At 40.3% G+C, this 13,059-nt stretch overlaps 1 protein-coding gene across 9 annotated transcripts in view; it reads left to right on the plus strand.

Moving 5' to 3' along the window:
• RBFOX1 (RNA binding fox-1 homolog 1) overlaps positions 1-13,059 on the plus strand; it is a 1,606,230-nt gene that overhangs the window by 663,077 nt on the left and 930,094 nt on the right. For all 9 annotated transcript variants that reach the window (XM_067473372.1, XM_067473373.1, XM_067473365.1 and 6 more), the window contains exon 4: positions 12,276-12,338. In XM_067473372.1, the coding sequence (XP_067329473.1) occupies positions 12,276-12,338 (63 nt within the window). The remainder of the gene's footprint in view (positions 1-12,275; positions 12,339-13,059) is intronic.

Consider the following 13,059-nt stretch of genomic DNA (forward strand, 5'->3'; position numbering starts at 1 on the left):
TACCCAGCCCTACTGATTCTCTGTAATTTTTAGAAATTTTATAAGCTACCTGCCAATTCTTGCTAAGATTATTTTAAAAATAAAACTTACAATCAATGCATTAATCTCTGAGTGGTAATTTTGGGCAGGAATGAGAGGCACCGAGTAAAGGGAATCTGATTCCTTGACATTACTCTATTGTTGGCATGCCAGCAAAAAGTAGAAGGGGACCCATTGCACCAAGGTGAGATTGGGAGCTGTTGTCCAGTTGGGAACATTGTGGGATTGGGAGCTACTGATGGGTTTTGCCAATTGGTAGCTAGAGTGGGTTTATCATTGAGCAGACCAGCAATATGCATAGTATCATATGATAGAAACCATCACCAAAGTAACAGCTCTACTTCAATTCCAGTTTTCCCCCTAAGTGCATTAAAGTTCACAGATTTGTTTCTTTCCATTGTACTATTTTATATGCCCTTCCCCAAGAACTTCGGGTATTAGGCAAGTTAATAATACTTTAGTAATCTAAGTTATGGTTGGAGGATATAACTATGTGTTATCCCCTACTCTATTGAGCATTAACAATTGTGTCTTAACAATTTTCTCCCCTATCCATATTGACCTTCATACTCATTTTGACTAGGTAAGAATTCACATAGAGTGCTGATATGATATTCAGCATCTGATCCTTATGAATGTGCTTGGCACTTTCATGGTGCCTAAATTGCCACTTTGCGGGAGCTAGCAATTTGACAAAACACCTTTAGGATTGCATCGCTCCCAGATTAGAATTTGCAAGGCAAAGGGGGGGGGGGGGTGTAGACATACAGTATATTGTAATTCTCTGTATGAAACAACAACTCTAAGATGTTACGACTTACTAGCTGCATATAGTCCAAAGTACAGAAAGAAAGACGACAGCAATTTCTTTATTTCTTCTCTCCTTCCTAAGGGTGTGCTTGAAGTAGCTAGCTATAATTTTGGTACTGAAGGTTGCATGGAAACTTCCGATAAAGATCAGCAGAGAGAGCAGTTTTGAAAAACATGCACTTTCGGAATTGTTTTTAACAAGTTTGCCCTGATTTTCAGCTCTAGCTTCAAGACACTTTCTCTCCTCTCCCTCCCTTATATAGGCGACTAAGGGAAATTATTGATCAGTTGTTTGGCAGTAAATCTGATCTTCTAACACTTTCTATTAAGCAATTTGGAAACAATGCATTTTTTCCTATTACAATATAAGTAATGTATTGTTTAATTGATTTCTCTTTTTTTTCTTTTAAAAAAGGATGAATATGGATTGTAATTAAGACTACTAAAGGAAACACTTAATTAGCCATATGTCTATTCTATCTGGGAACATGTTCTATTACTATTGGGGAGGTGAGGATAATGTCCCCAAAGATGAATTCAACTCTCCCCACTCAACCTTCACTCCTCACATTTTTAACATTGTGATAAATAAAAGTTTCAGATGACTGATTATTAATACGGTTTAGATATCCAAGAAAAAGAACTAGGCATCTGACCAAGAGCACCTCTGTCTTTTCTGCATTAAACTTCAGTTTATTCAACCTCATCCATTTTGTTACTGATTTAGTACTGAAACAGCTTTCTTCCAATTAGATGGAGAAAAAGAGTTGAGTACATCAGCATACTGGCGATATCAAGTCCCCAAATTCAAGATATCCAGTTGTTTCCATATAGATATTAAACAGCACAACTAAACCCTGAGAGATCCCACTGGCCAATGGGTATTGCTTTGAACATGAATTCAGCTGTACCTTCTAAGTTTACTTCTCCAAGAGAGAACAAGACCACCATAAAAGGATACTTCATTCAACCCTGGTTTAGGGGACATTTCAGCTAGATTGTCCCCTAACACCAGAGTGAAAGGCCCATATTTGTGCCTCAAACTTCAGAGGGATGATTGTTGAAGACTAAGGACACATCTGCACTGTAGAACAAATGCTGATTGACACCACATAATTGCCATGGCTCAATGTCATGCAATCCCAGGAGTTGTAGTTTGGTGAGGCCAGCACTTTTTGGCAGGAACATCTAAAGACCTTGCAAAACCATACCTTTCATGATTCTGTAGTGTTGAGTCATGTCAGTTGAAGTGGTGTCAGACTGCATTCATGCACCCTAAGAGAAAGAACTTGAGCCCTGGTTGCAGGAAGAAAATACAAGACCCTGTTTTTACAAGAAAACAAAATGGAACCCCAGGTTCCCTGTATTTTCTGCAGTACATTCTAGGAGTCTGCATCTCTTGGTACTGAAGTTATGATGGCAACTGGCAGGCATAGACACAGTTCTTTATCACACATATGGTATTCAGATCATAGATGTGTGGCAGCAGTTAAATAGAAAAATAATTATAACTTAATGAACTTAATGAAGTCTTACCTTAAAAAGGGATTCTTAATAATGTGAAGAAGGAATTCTGGTGGTGATTCTCTGGAGAAAGGGAAAATGACAGATGGCATGGAGGACAGGAGGCTGGAGGCCTAATCATATGTCAATATTTGAGAAAGCCAAGGTTGGGCCAGGAGCTATTTGTGGAAGATTACAAAGGTTGGGGCCCAGAACAACTTTGATAATTATTAATCCAGGGAAGAAGCAAACATCTGAAGATATGGTATAACAGCGCCACCTCCTGTCTGGTTGAAGTAAATAGCAGACAAAAATGTAATACATCTTTTTAATGGATCAATTGAAAGAACTAATATATTGTGAAGGTATTGGGAAGGTAATTAAAGAAGATTAATAAGGGAAATGCTTGCTTAAAGATACAGAAATGAAGATGTGTGGAATAATATGAATCTGATATCTGAAGAAATATATGAAGTTATGATTCATTTTAATGGTTCAATGTAAATCAATGTAAATCATCTGGAGCGAGGTCAGATGATGTAAGGGAAAGTTGTGGAAAACAAGTGTTCTTGCCAAACGAATGTTCTTGGCCACGATTCGAGGACAAACTGATTAGATTGTGTAAATGTCAAATGATTGTACGCATGTGCGAACTGGATAATTTTGCCTATAAATACTGGGTGTTTTGGATCAGTATTTTGTACCTCACCAGCCAGATTGGAGCTGAGGTGCCCTTACCCGGGTAAGCATTAAAATCTGTGAACTTGCAAAGCTGTCTCTGTCTCTTCCTTCTTCCTCTTCCTCCTGGAATTTTGGGGACCCCGCGCTCCCCGCTTCAGATGTAGATATATTTCTTATTCTAATTTGTGTTTAGACATCATGAGCCAAGGTCCAGAGGGGTCTGTACAGATGGGCATGATCCATTTGGGCTACTATACATTGCCAATATCCAGCTGAGTCAATCCAGTTTATGGTGAAGGGTGTTTCTTTTTTATGTGCCTTCAAGTCATTCCTGGATTTTGACAACCCCAGGACCAACCTATCATGAAGTTTTATTCATCAGATTTATCCAGAGAGTGTTTGCCTTTCTCTGGGGTTAAGGATTTGTGACTTCTCCATTGGATTTCCATGGCTGAGTGGGGATTTGTACATCTCCATAGTACTACTTATTATGCTTTTTCAAAGTTGGACAAAGTTCTGCTTTCCCACCATGATCGAAGATGGCAACCCATTGACCCAGAGATAATGGTGGGAGCTCCAGCAGAGATTTGCAGAAGCCATATCAGCTTGGCTATTGTATTCTGATTGTCTCTCCTCTCTTCCTTGAGCATAGGTTCCATTGTTTAAATACACTGTTAGGACTTTTCATTTCATGAGTTTTATATTGGCTCTCAACCATAATTTTTAAGTATGAGCTTGGAATTGGTTTACAATAGAGTGCAGTTTAGCATGCAATGGTTAAACAGAAGGGGTGATTTGCTTTAATGTTCCTTTATGGGAGAAGTGCTGAATTATGAAGCAGAAAAATAGAATGTTCTCAGCAGTGTAAATAAAACAGTAATCAAAGGAAGTAAATCATAGTCTTTTTTCGCTTTCACCTCCCCCTCCCTTTCCCCTAGCCAGTTTATGCTTTTGTGCATTGTTGGGTTATTAATCTTGATAATAGAAATGGGGAAGAAATGTTACACTGAAAAATTGGAGTTGATATAAAACACTGATGAATGAACAAAACAATTGTGACTTTCTAATGCTTATCTTTGCCATATTTTGACATGTAATCGTGCTAAATTGAAAGCTTCTTGGAAAGCAACAGTTCTATTCTTTTAAGAATTTTATTTTATTTTTGCAGTTGTGTACCTGCAAGCACAACACTACCAGGTGATTGTAACAAGAATTAAAATTTCAGGACCGGAAAAGGGAGCTGCCTAATAGTTTGAATAATTTAATCACATTATTGACCTCAGTAGGGTTGAGCTGACAGCAAAACAAGTTGAATGTATTTTGTTCCACTTTTTTTAATTCTACTTAACCAAGATTGTTGATGGTTTCCATATTACTGGGATGTGAATCCAATCTGTGCTTCCTTCTAAATATAAATGGTCCTGAACCTCTTTTGGGAGTAGCATTCACAGCCTTCAGATTTAGTTGTTTATTTGCCAACATTATACATGCACTGGTTCGAACCTCATCATATTGATCCAGTTCAGCGTTCCAATTCACCAGCCTCTGTGGTGAATTGGGGGGGGGGGCAGCTGGCCAATATTGGAACCCTGCACCCCGACTCACCACCATCTGACACTTCCCATCACACTTGGGGAAGCATCACCATTCGGATTTTGCCTGTGGTCATCCTGTTGTTTCAAATGGAACACTGGAAGGTTCCCGTTTTGGCACAGAATACTACTGCTACTACTACTACTACTACTACTAATAATAATAATAATAATAATAATACTTTATTTATAACCCTCCCCATCTCTCCAAGGGAATTTAGGGTGGTTTCCAGCAAAATAAACACAATGGCAAACATTCAATGCCAAAACAAAAAATCAAACCAATGGGTAAAAACAGACTCAATAAAATTATAAAATAACAACTTTAATAAACATACATGATACATCACAAACTTTTACAAGCTCTTAAAACTCTCAAAATTACACTAAAAATGTTAAAGACAAGATGGTATACAACTTCCAGCGAGTGAAGATGAGTGTCCAAAAAGCAGATGACGGCATGTATAAAGATGTGTTAATTTTTCTCCTCTCCATCTCCTTCTCTTACAACACTTCTGCCCCAGTTGACCCACGCAGCCCCATCGGAAGTAAGGCTACGTTGTGTGATGGGTGGCGTGGGGCTCTGTGGCTTAACTATAATTATAGCAAAATTTAATGCCTCACATACAGAAGCCTAACATAATGATAATAGCATACAATTATAAATTAAATCATAAAACACCACTATTTCTGATGTTTCCCTAACAAATCATGATGGGCACTGACAGGAAGTTCCCCTGCATCATGGGATAGACTCCATCACTTTTCATTAGCTCAATAGATTAGAATCGACGGGGGAGGGGGGCAGGGGCAGATAAAGTCCTAGGAATCATTAAGGTATTATTGTAATGTAACATGTCACAACCAGACTCGTTATTTGTCATTATGCTTCTGTGATCCTTTCTGTAACAACTTCATTCAGTTGCTTTGTCAGTTGGTTTAAAATTCCTCCCAGAACAGCTATTGCCACTGACAGTATTTGCCAATATTTTGCCTCACCTAGTTAATTAGAAATGGATAACGTCATGTATTTTGGCATGAGCACCCCTTCCTGAGCTTGCCTTTATGACCAGCAGCCACATGGAATGATGGAAGTTTTTTCATCAGGATGCAAGAGGAGGAGGATTCCATCCCTTTCCCACCAACAATCTACAGTGCAATGACCAATTGCAACAGGGATCCTTCTTCTGATTGTCAGAGCCTTGCTTATTGCTGGGATGAGGCTGGAAACATCCTTTTCTCATGCTGTGATCTCTATCTGAACAAGCTTTTCTCACTCTCTTTGGCTCCTGGTTGTGATGCTACATTGGATAGTGGATTTATAATCAGGCCCATGCTATCATTTATTTTTATTTATTTATTTATTTGACTTGTATACCGCTACTCCCAATTTGGCTCGGAGCAGTTTACAGCAGTAGATTAAAACAATACAATTAACTTTAAAATACAATAAAAACAAGAACAGACATATTCCAGAGTTATCCACCTATCGAAAGCTTGTCGGAAGAGAAAGGTTTTACAGGCTTTCCAAAAAGCAAGTAGGTCTCGGATAGATCGGGTCTCAACTGGCAAGGCATTCCATAAATAAGGGGCTACAATTGAGAAGGCTCTCTGCCTAGTAGAAGACAGATGACAAGTCTGGATGTTGGGGACTTCAAGCACATATTGGTCTTCGGACTGAAGTAATCTCTGGGGTTGGTAGGGGGATAAGTGGGCCCTCAGGTACGCCGGCCCCAGACCATATAAGGCCTTAATGGTTAATATCAGCACCTTGAAAGTAATCCGGTACTCAATCGGTAGCCAGTGCAGCTGTTGGGGTGATATGACACCTCGCCAGCACCCCGGCAAGCAGACGAGCCGCCGCATTTTGCACGAGCTTCAGTTTCCGGATCACTGACAAAGGAAGGCCAATGTAGAGGGCTTTACAGTAGTCAAGCCTCAAGATGACCGTCGCCTGGATCACCGTAGCCAGGTCATGAAGGTAAACATGTAGGGAAGCTGCATATAGAACAGTTACAGCTCTATAACTATAGGTTATGAATCTATATTTGCAAAATAGATTACCTGACATTAATTTAGTATTAGTACAGATTAATTATCCCATCTCCAAAATGTTAGAAATAGGTTTAGGCTTCTCATGTTGCTTCAGAAGATGCTGAAATTTGAGAGTCAACATGGAATCATAGAATCAAAGAAGAACAGAGTTGGAAGAAACTCCATGGGCCATCCAGTCCAACCCCCTTTTGCCATGCAGGAAAAGCACAATTAAAGTACCCCGTGACAGATAGCCATCCGGCCTTTGTTTCAAGCCTCCAAAGAAGAACCCTCCATCAGACTTTGAGGCAGAGAGTTCCACTGTTTCTCTTATGATCAGGAAGTTCTTCCTAATTTTCAGATAGAATCTCCTTTCTTGCCATTGCTTCCCAGTCTCCAGGGCAGCAGAATACAACCCTGCGCCCTCTTCCTTATGACATCCTTTCACATACTTATACATGGCTCTCATGTCTCTTCTCAACCTTCTCTTCTGAGGCTAATCAGACCCAACTCTTTAAGTCACTCTTCAGAAGAATTCATAATCTCCAGACCTTTCATCCTTTTAGTCACCTTGCTCTGGACAGCATAGAGTCACAGTGTTATTCCAGGTGAGAAAGTCTGACCAAATCGAAATAGAGGGGCACCATGATTTACCTTCATTTAGACATTATGCTCCTTTTGTTGCAGCCCCAAATCCCATGCATTGATTGGATCGCGTAATGCTGCATTGTCACACGATGGGTACGTTATGTGCCATACCTTGTAACATGTCTTCTATTTCTTCAAATATTTACTGCTTCTGGTGGTTGTGTTCCCATTGCTGCTGCCTTTTATCATTTCAATTGCATACAGAGTTACAGAAAAGAAACAAACAAATAAAAAAGAGATATTAGACCTCGGTTTTATCGTGCTTTGAAGCATTCCAGGTATTGGATTCTTAGAACGAAAACAGGCTTTAATAAAAAAAATGAGAAGAAAGGAACGATTGCTCCGGAGTGTGTTACAGCTTTTCCTGGTGCCTATGTAAGGAAGTAGAATTATAATGAAACGTGCTGGAGCACTCTTTAAGTATCCTTGTATCTGTGACACATTTAAATATAAGCTTGCTACTTCTCTTTTCCTCCTTCCGTTGCACACACACACACGACATAGAGTTTTTTGCTGCTCATTTGACCTGCTGCTTCTGAGGATTTCCTTTCAGTACAGAGGAGAGTGTCTCCTTTTGACAGACAGTGCAAATTAAGAGATATGGGCAAGATTCAGGAAGCTGGATGCCTGAAAGTGTCCCCTGGGTTTTCATTTACAACTAGGGGCTGCGATAGACACAATTACTGCTGTCAGAAACTCAGAGGTTAGTGGAAGGAGCGCATGGCAGCCTCCGCTCGTGCTGCGCTGTAATTGCCAAGATTATTTTTAATCAGAAGTTATTCTGTGAGCCCAAACATTAGAAATCTCTCGTTGGGACCAACAGGAAATTAAACTGAGGCCAAATGACAACAACAAAAACGACAACAACAAAAAAACACATTGCCTCAAAATAGAAGTAATATTCCAAGTTGTCTAATCATTTTGTTGTTTCGCTTTCTTCTATAAGGAGGTGATAATCTATCGTTTGGCTGCTGATATCATTGTCTAATTTTGCTTTGGGATTGGAATTTTAAATGACCAGCCGCAGTCTGTTTCAGTCTATTTATAAATCGGCTGTTTTTTGCCACCAGCCAGATCAAATGTGTGAGAGGCAGAGCTAATTTTACATCTTCTTTTCGACATTTAATTGGTGTTCATCTTCCATGTGTTGGCTGCTATGACTCTACCCAATATTTCAAACCTTTTGTGAAGTGAAGAGTAGATGTGTTTTGTTGCCCCAAGTTATTGACCAAAATAGAAAAAGCTACAGAAAATCTATGGATTAAATCTGTACTAAATGGGAAAATGTTGTTGAATGATATATTAGAATCATAGAATCAAAGAGTTGGAAGAGACCTCATGGGCCATCCAGTCCAACCCCCTGCCAAGAAGCAGGAATATTGCATTCAAATCACCCCTGACAAATGGCCATCCAGTCTCTGCTTAAAAGCTTCCAAAGAAGGAGCCTCTACCACACTCCGGGGCAGAGAGTTCCACTGCTGAACGGCTCTCACAGTCAGGAAGTTCTTCCTAATGTTCAGATGGAATCTCCTCTCTTGTAGTTTGAAGCCATTGTTCCGCGTCCTAGTCTCCAAGGAAGCAGAAAACAAGCTTGCTCCCTCCTCCCTGTGGCTTCCTCTCACATATTTATACATGGCTATCATATCTCCTCTCAGCCTTCTCTTCTTCAGGCTAAACATGCCCAGTTCCCTAAGCCGCTCCTCATAGGGCTTGTTCTCCAGACCCTTGATCATTTTAGTCGCCCTCCTCTGGACACATTCCAGCTTGTCAATATCTCTCTTGAATTGTGGTGCCCAGAATTGGACACAATATTCCAGATGTGGTCTAACCAAAGCAGAATAGAGGGGTAGCATTACTTCCTTAGATCTAGACACTATGCTCCTATTGATGCAGGCCAAAATCCCATTGGCTTTTTTTGCCGCCACATCACATTGTTGGCTCATGTTTAACTTGTTGTCCACGAGGACTCCAAGATCTTTTTCACACGTACTGCTCTCGAGCCAGGCGTCCCCCATTCTGTATCTTTGCATTTCATTTTTTCTGCCAAAGTGGAGTATCTTGCATTTGGCCCATCTCTCTAATCTGTCAAGATCGTTTTGAATTCTGCTCCTGTCCTCTGGACTATTGGCTATCCCTCCCAATTTGGTGTCGTCTGCAAACTTGATGATCATGCCTTCTAGCCCTTCATCTAAGTCGTTAATAAAGATGTTGAACAGGACCGGGCCCAGGACGGAACCCTGCGGCACTCCGCTCGTCACTTCTTTCCAAGATGAAGAGGAAGCATTAGTGAGCACTCTCTGTGTTCGTCCACTTAACCAATTACAGATCCACCTCACCGTAGTTTTGCCTAGCCCACATTGGACTAGTTTCCTTGCCAGAAGGTCATGGGGGACCTTGTCGAAGGCCTTACTGAAATCCAGGTACGCTACATCCACGGCATTCCCCGCATCTACCCAGCTTGTAGCTCTATCGAAGAAAGAGATCAGATTAGTCTGGCATGACTTGTTTTTGATAAATCCATGTTGACTATTAGCGATGACTGCATTTGTTTCTAAGTGTTTGCAGAACGCTTCCTTAACAATCTTTTCCAGAATCTTGCCCGGTATCGACGTGAGGCTGACCGGACGGTAGTTGTTTGGGTCGTCCTTTTTTCCCTTCTTGAAGATTGGGACCACATTGGCCCTCCTCCAATCTGCTGGAACTTCTCCCGTTCTCCAAGAACTCTCAAAGATGGTTGCCAATGGTTCCGAAATGACTTCCGCTAGTTCCTTCAATACTCTTGGGTGTAGTTGATCTGGCCCTGGGGACTTGAACTCATTAAGAGCGGCCAGGTATTCCTGGACGACTTCTTTCCCAGTTTGGGGTTGGATGTCCTCCAATCCCTCATCCACTCCATCTTGCTGAGGTTGAAGACTCTCTTTTTGTGAGAAGACCGAGGCAAAGAAGGCATTAAGTAGTTCTGCCTTTTCCCTATCCCCTGTCAGCATTGCCCCATCTTCTCCTCGAAGAGGTCCTATCGCCTCCTTGTTTTTCCTTTTTCTACTGACATAAGAATAGAAGCCCTTTTTATTGTTTTTAATGTCCCTGGCAAGTCTGAGCTCGTTTTTTGCTTTAGCTTTGCGGACCTTTTCCCTACAGGTGTTGGCTATTTGTTTGAATTCTTCTTTGGTGATTTCTCCCTTTTTCCACTTCTTGTGCATGTCTCTTTTGTGTCTTAGCACAGTTAGAAGTTCTTTGGACATCCATTCTGGCTTCTTTGCACTTGTCCTATTTTTTCTCTTTGTTGGCACGGTTTACAATTGCGCCTTGAGTATTTCACTCTTGAGAAATTCCCATCCATCCGTAGCTCCCTTGTCTTTTAGTATCTGTGTCCACGGAATGCTGCTCAGCGTTTCCTTCATTTTTTGGAAATCAGCTCTCCTAAAGTCCAAAATGCGGGTTTGACTTGTCTTAGTTTCGGCCTTCCTTTGTACCTCAAATTGCAGGAGCACATGATCACTTGCCCCTAAGGATCCTACCACTTCGACCGCATCGATCAGGTCCTCCGCATTTGTTAGGATGAGATCAAGAGTAGCCAATCCCCTTGTTGCCTCTTCTACCTTCTGGACCATGAAATTGTCTGCAAGGCAAGCGAGGAATTTGTTTATTAATTAATAAATAATTGATTGTGGGGGGGGGGGGGAGAAACGTAACACAAAAGTTGAAAAGCAAGTTTGCATTTCACCAGGATGGGTCCAATCTGTGGGAAGCAATTTGGATGAATGCCTTGTGATGCTCTTTAGGAAGAGTTGAAGTAATATGTAAAACCATTCATTAGTTGTAATAGACATATTGCTTTAATTCTGGTCTGTGTCAGTTTCACTTGTATAGTGGGCCCTTGATATCCAATTGGGTTTGGTTTCAGGTCTCCTCATGAATGGCAAAATCTATGGATGCTAAAGTCCCATTATATGCAATGGCATAGTAAAATGGAGTCCCTGCTATAAAGTGGCAATATCAAGGTGTGCTTTTTGATTATTAAAAATAAATAAATAAATAAAACTTCATTTATACTCTGTCACCATTTCCCAAAGGGATTCTGGGCACCTCATAAAGCACTCAAAAGGGCAAACACACAAAATACAAAAAAAGTGCAAAGACAATAACACAAAAGCAATAATGACCAACATAAACATCACAAACCCCCTGGATAAGATCAGTAAAAGCAACAATAGCTGCAGGTATAAAGCCACTGCAATCCATATCAGTCTCATAAAGTGCATGGTGACATAGTCTCTAGGTCCTCAAATATGTTTCTTAAGGGATTCTAAACATGGTCAAAGGCTTGTCAAAATAGCCATATCTTCAGTTGTTTACAGAAGGCTTGGAAAGTGGGGGCTAACCTAGTCTCCCACAGGAGGGCATTCCAAAGTTGGGGGGGGGGAGGGCACCACCAAGAAGGCCCTCTCTCTCTCATCCCCACCAACTGCACTGAGACAGAGGTGGGACCAAGAGGAGGGCCTCCTCAGTAGATCTTAGTGCCCATATCTGGACTATGAATCATAGAATGATACAAGTGGAAGGGACTACAAAGGCCATTCGGTCCAACCTTAATAAATAAATAAATAAATAGATAAATAAATAAATAAATAAATAAATAAATGTTATTTATACCCCAACACCATCACCCCCAAGGGACCCTGCCATGCAGAAAAATACAATCAAAGTACTCCCGACAGGTGGTCATCCAGCCTCTACTTAAAAGCCTCCAGAGAAATTTGCATTAAATTGCTTTTTTAAATATTCATTTTGTTCTTGTCTATCCTTGAAATAAACATTTTGCATAGATCTGAACCACAGTATTCCATTTTTTTATTTTACACCAGGAAGCATAAAACATAATGTATTCCATAGCTGCAGCTATTCCCAAAATGTGTCCATTTTAGTGATCAGAAGAAAATGACAATGCTTTCTGTTTTTTCCCTCTAGGAAACTACACAGAAGCTTCATGTAAGTGGAAGTTATACTTTTCTGGAGAGGAGCATTAATTCTGTAAGTTCTTCTTTTGGCTCTCTTCTTTGCTACTCCACTTTTTCTCCTTTCTGTTTTGGTGTGTGCCTTTCTCAAAGCTACTTCTACCTCTTTTTGTATCTTCAGCTGCATGAAATGAAAGGATTATAATGAAAATGGATTCTAATGAAAATAAACTGTGTTATTTAATTGTTTGTTTGCACATTTCTCAGGTTTATTTAGTGGTTGCACCTGTGTGTACTTATCTCTTGAATACAGGAGAAACCGTGCCCTCCTTATCCCTGCAAAAACAAAGCTAATATCCACAGTCTTTTAGGCTGATATAGTGAAATAATGTACTGAATTGTGATTAAGCACTTCTTAAATACAGCGTGATGTTATTAGATGTGTCACAATATGTGTGGATTAAGCTATTTTCCATACTTTTTCATAAATTGCATAATTTTACTGGTAATTTCTAAGTTGACAATGAACAATATGACAGGTGTGTATGTGATTTTCCTCAGATTCAACGGAGTGGATCATTATTGTGAAAGTTTGGCTATGAGATGTTTCCATATATGAACAGTTTTCTAAAAATGCAGTCACACTTGTGTTCAGTTGTTGGGTTATAATTTTCTAGTTTGTTGTTGTGGTTGTGTTGCTATTTGATTTGTTCTGAAGCACATACTGGGTCAGATGTGCTAGATCACAACTTACAGAAAGCATGTAGTAGAAGAGGTCCTGTTTTGTTCAGCGTTCA

The sequence above is a fragment of the Anolis sagrei genome, chromosome X, assembly GCF_037176765.1.
Source record: "Anolis sagrei isolate rAnoSag1 chromosome X, rAnoSag1.mat, whole genome shotgun sequence".
NCBI classification, from domain to species: domain Eukaryota; kingdom Metazoa; phylum Chordata; class Lepidosauria; order Squamata; family Dactyloidae; genus Anolis; species Anolis sagrei.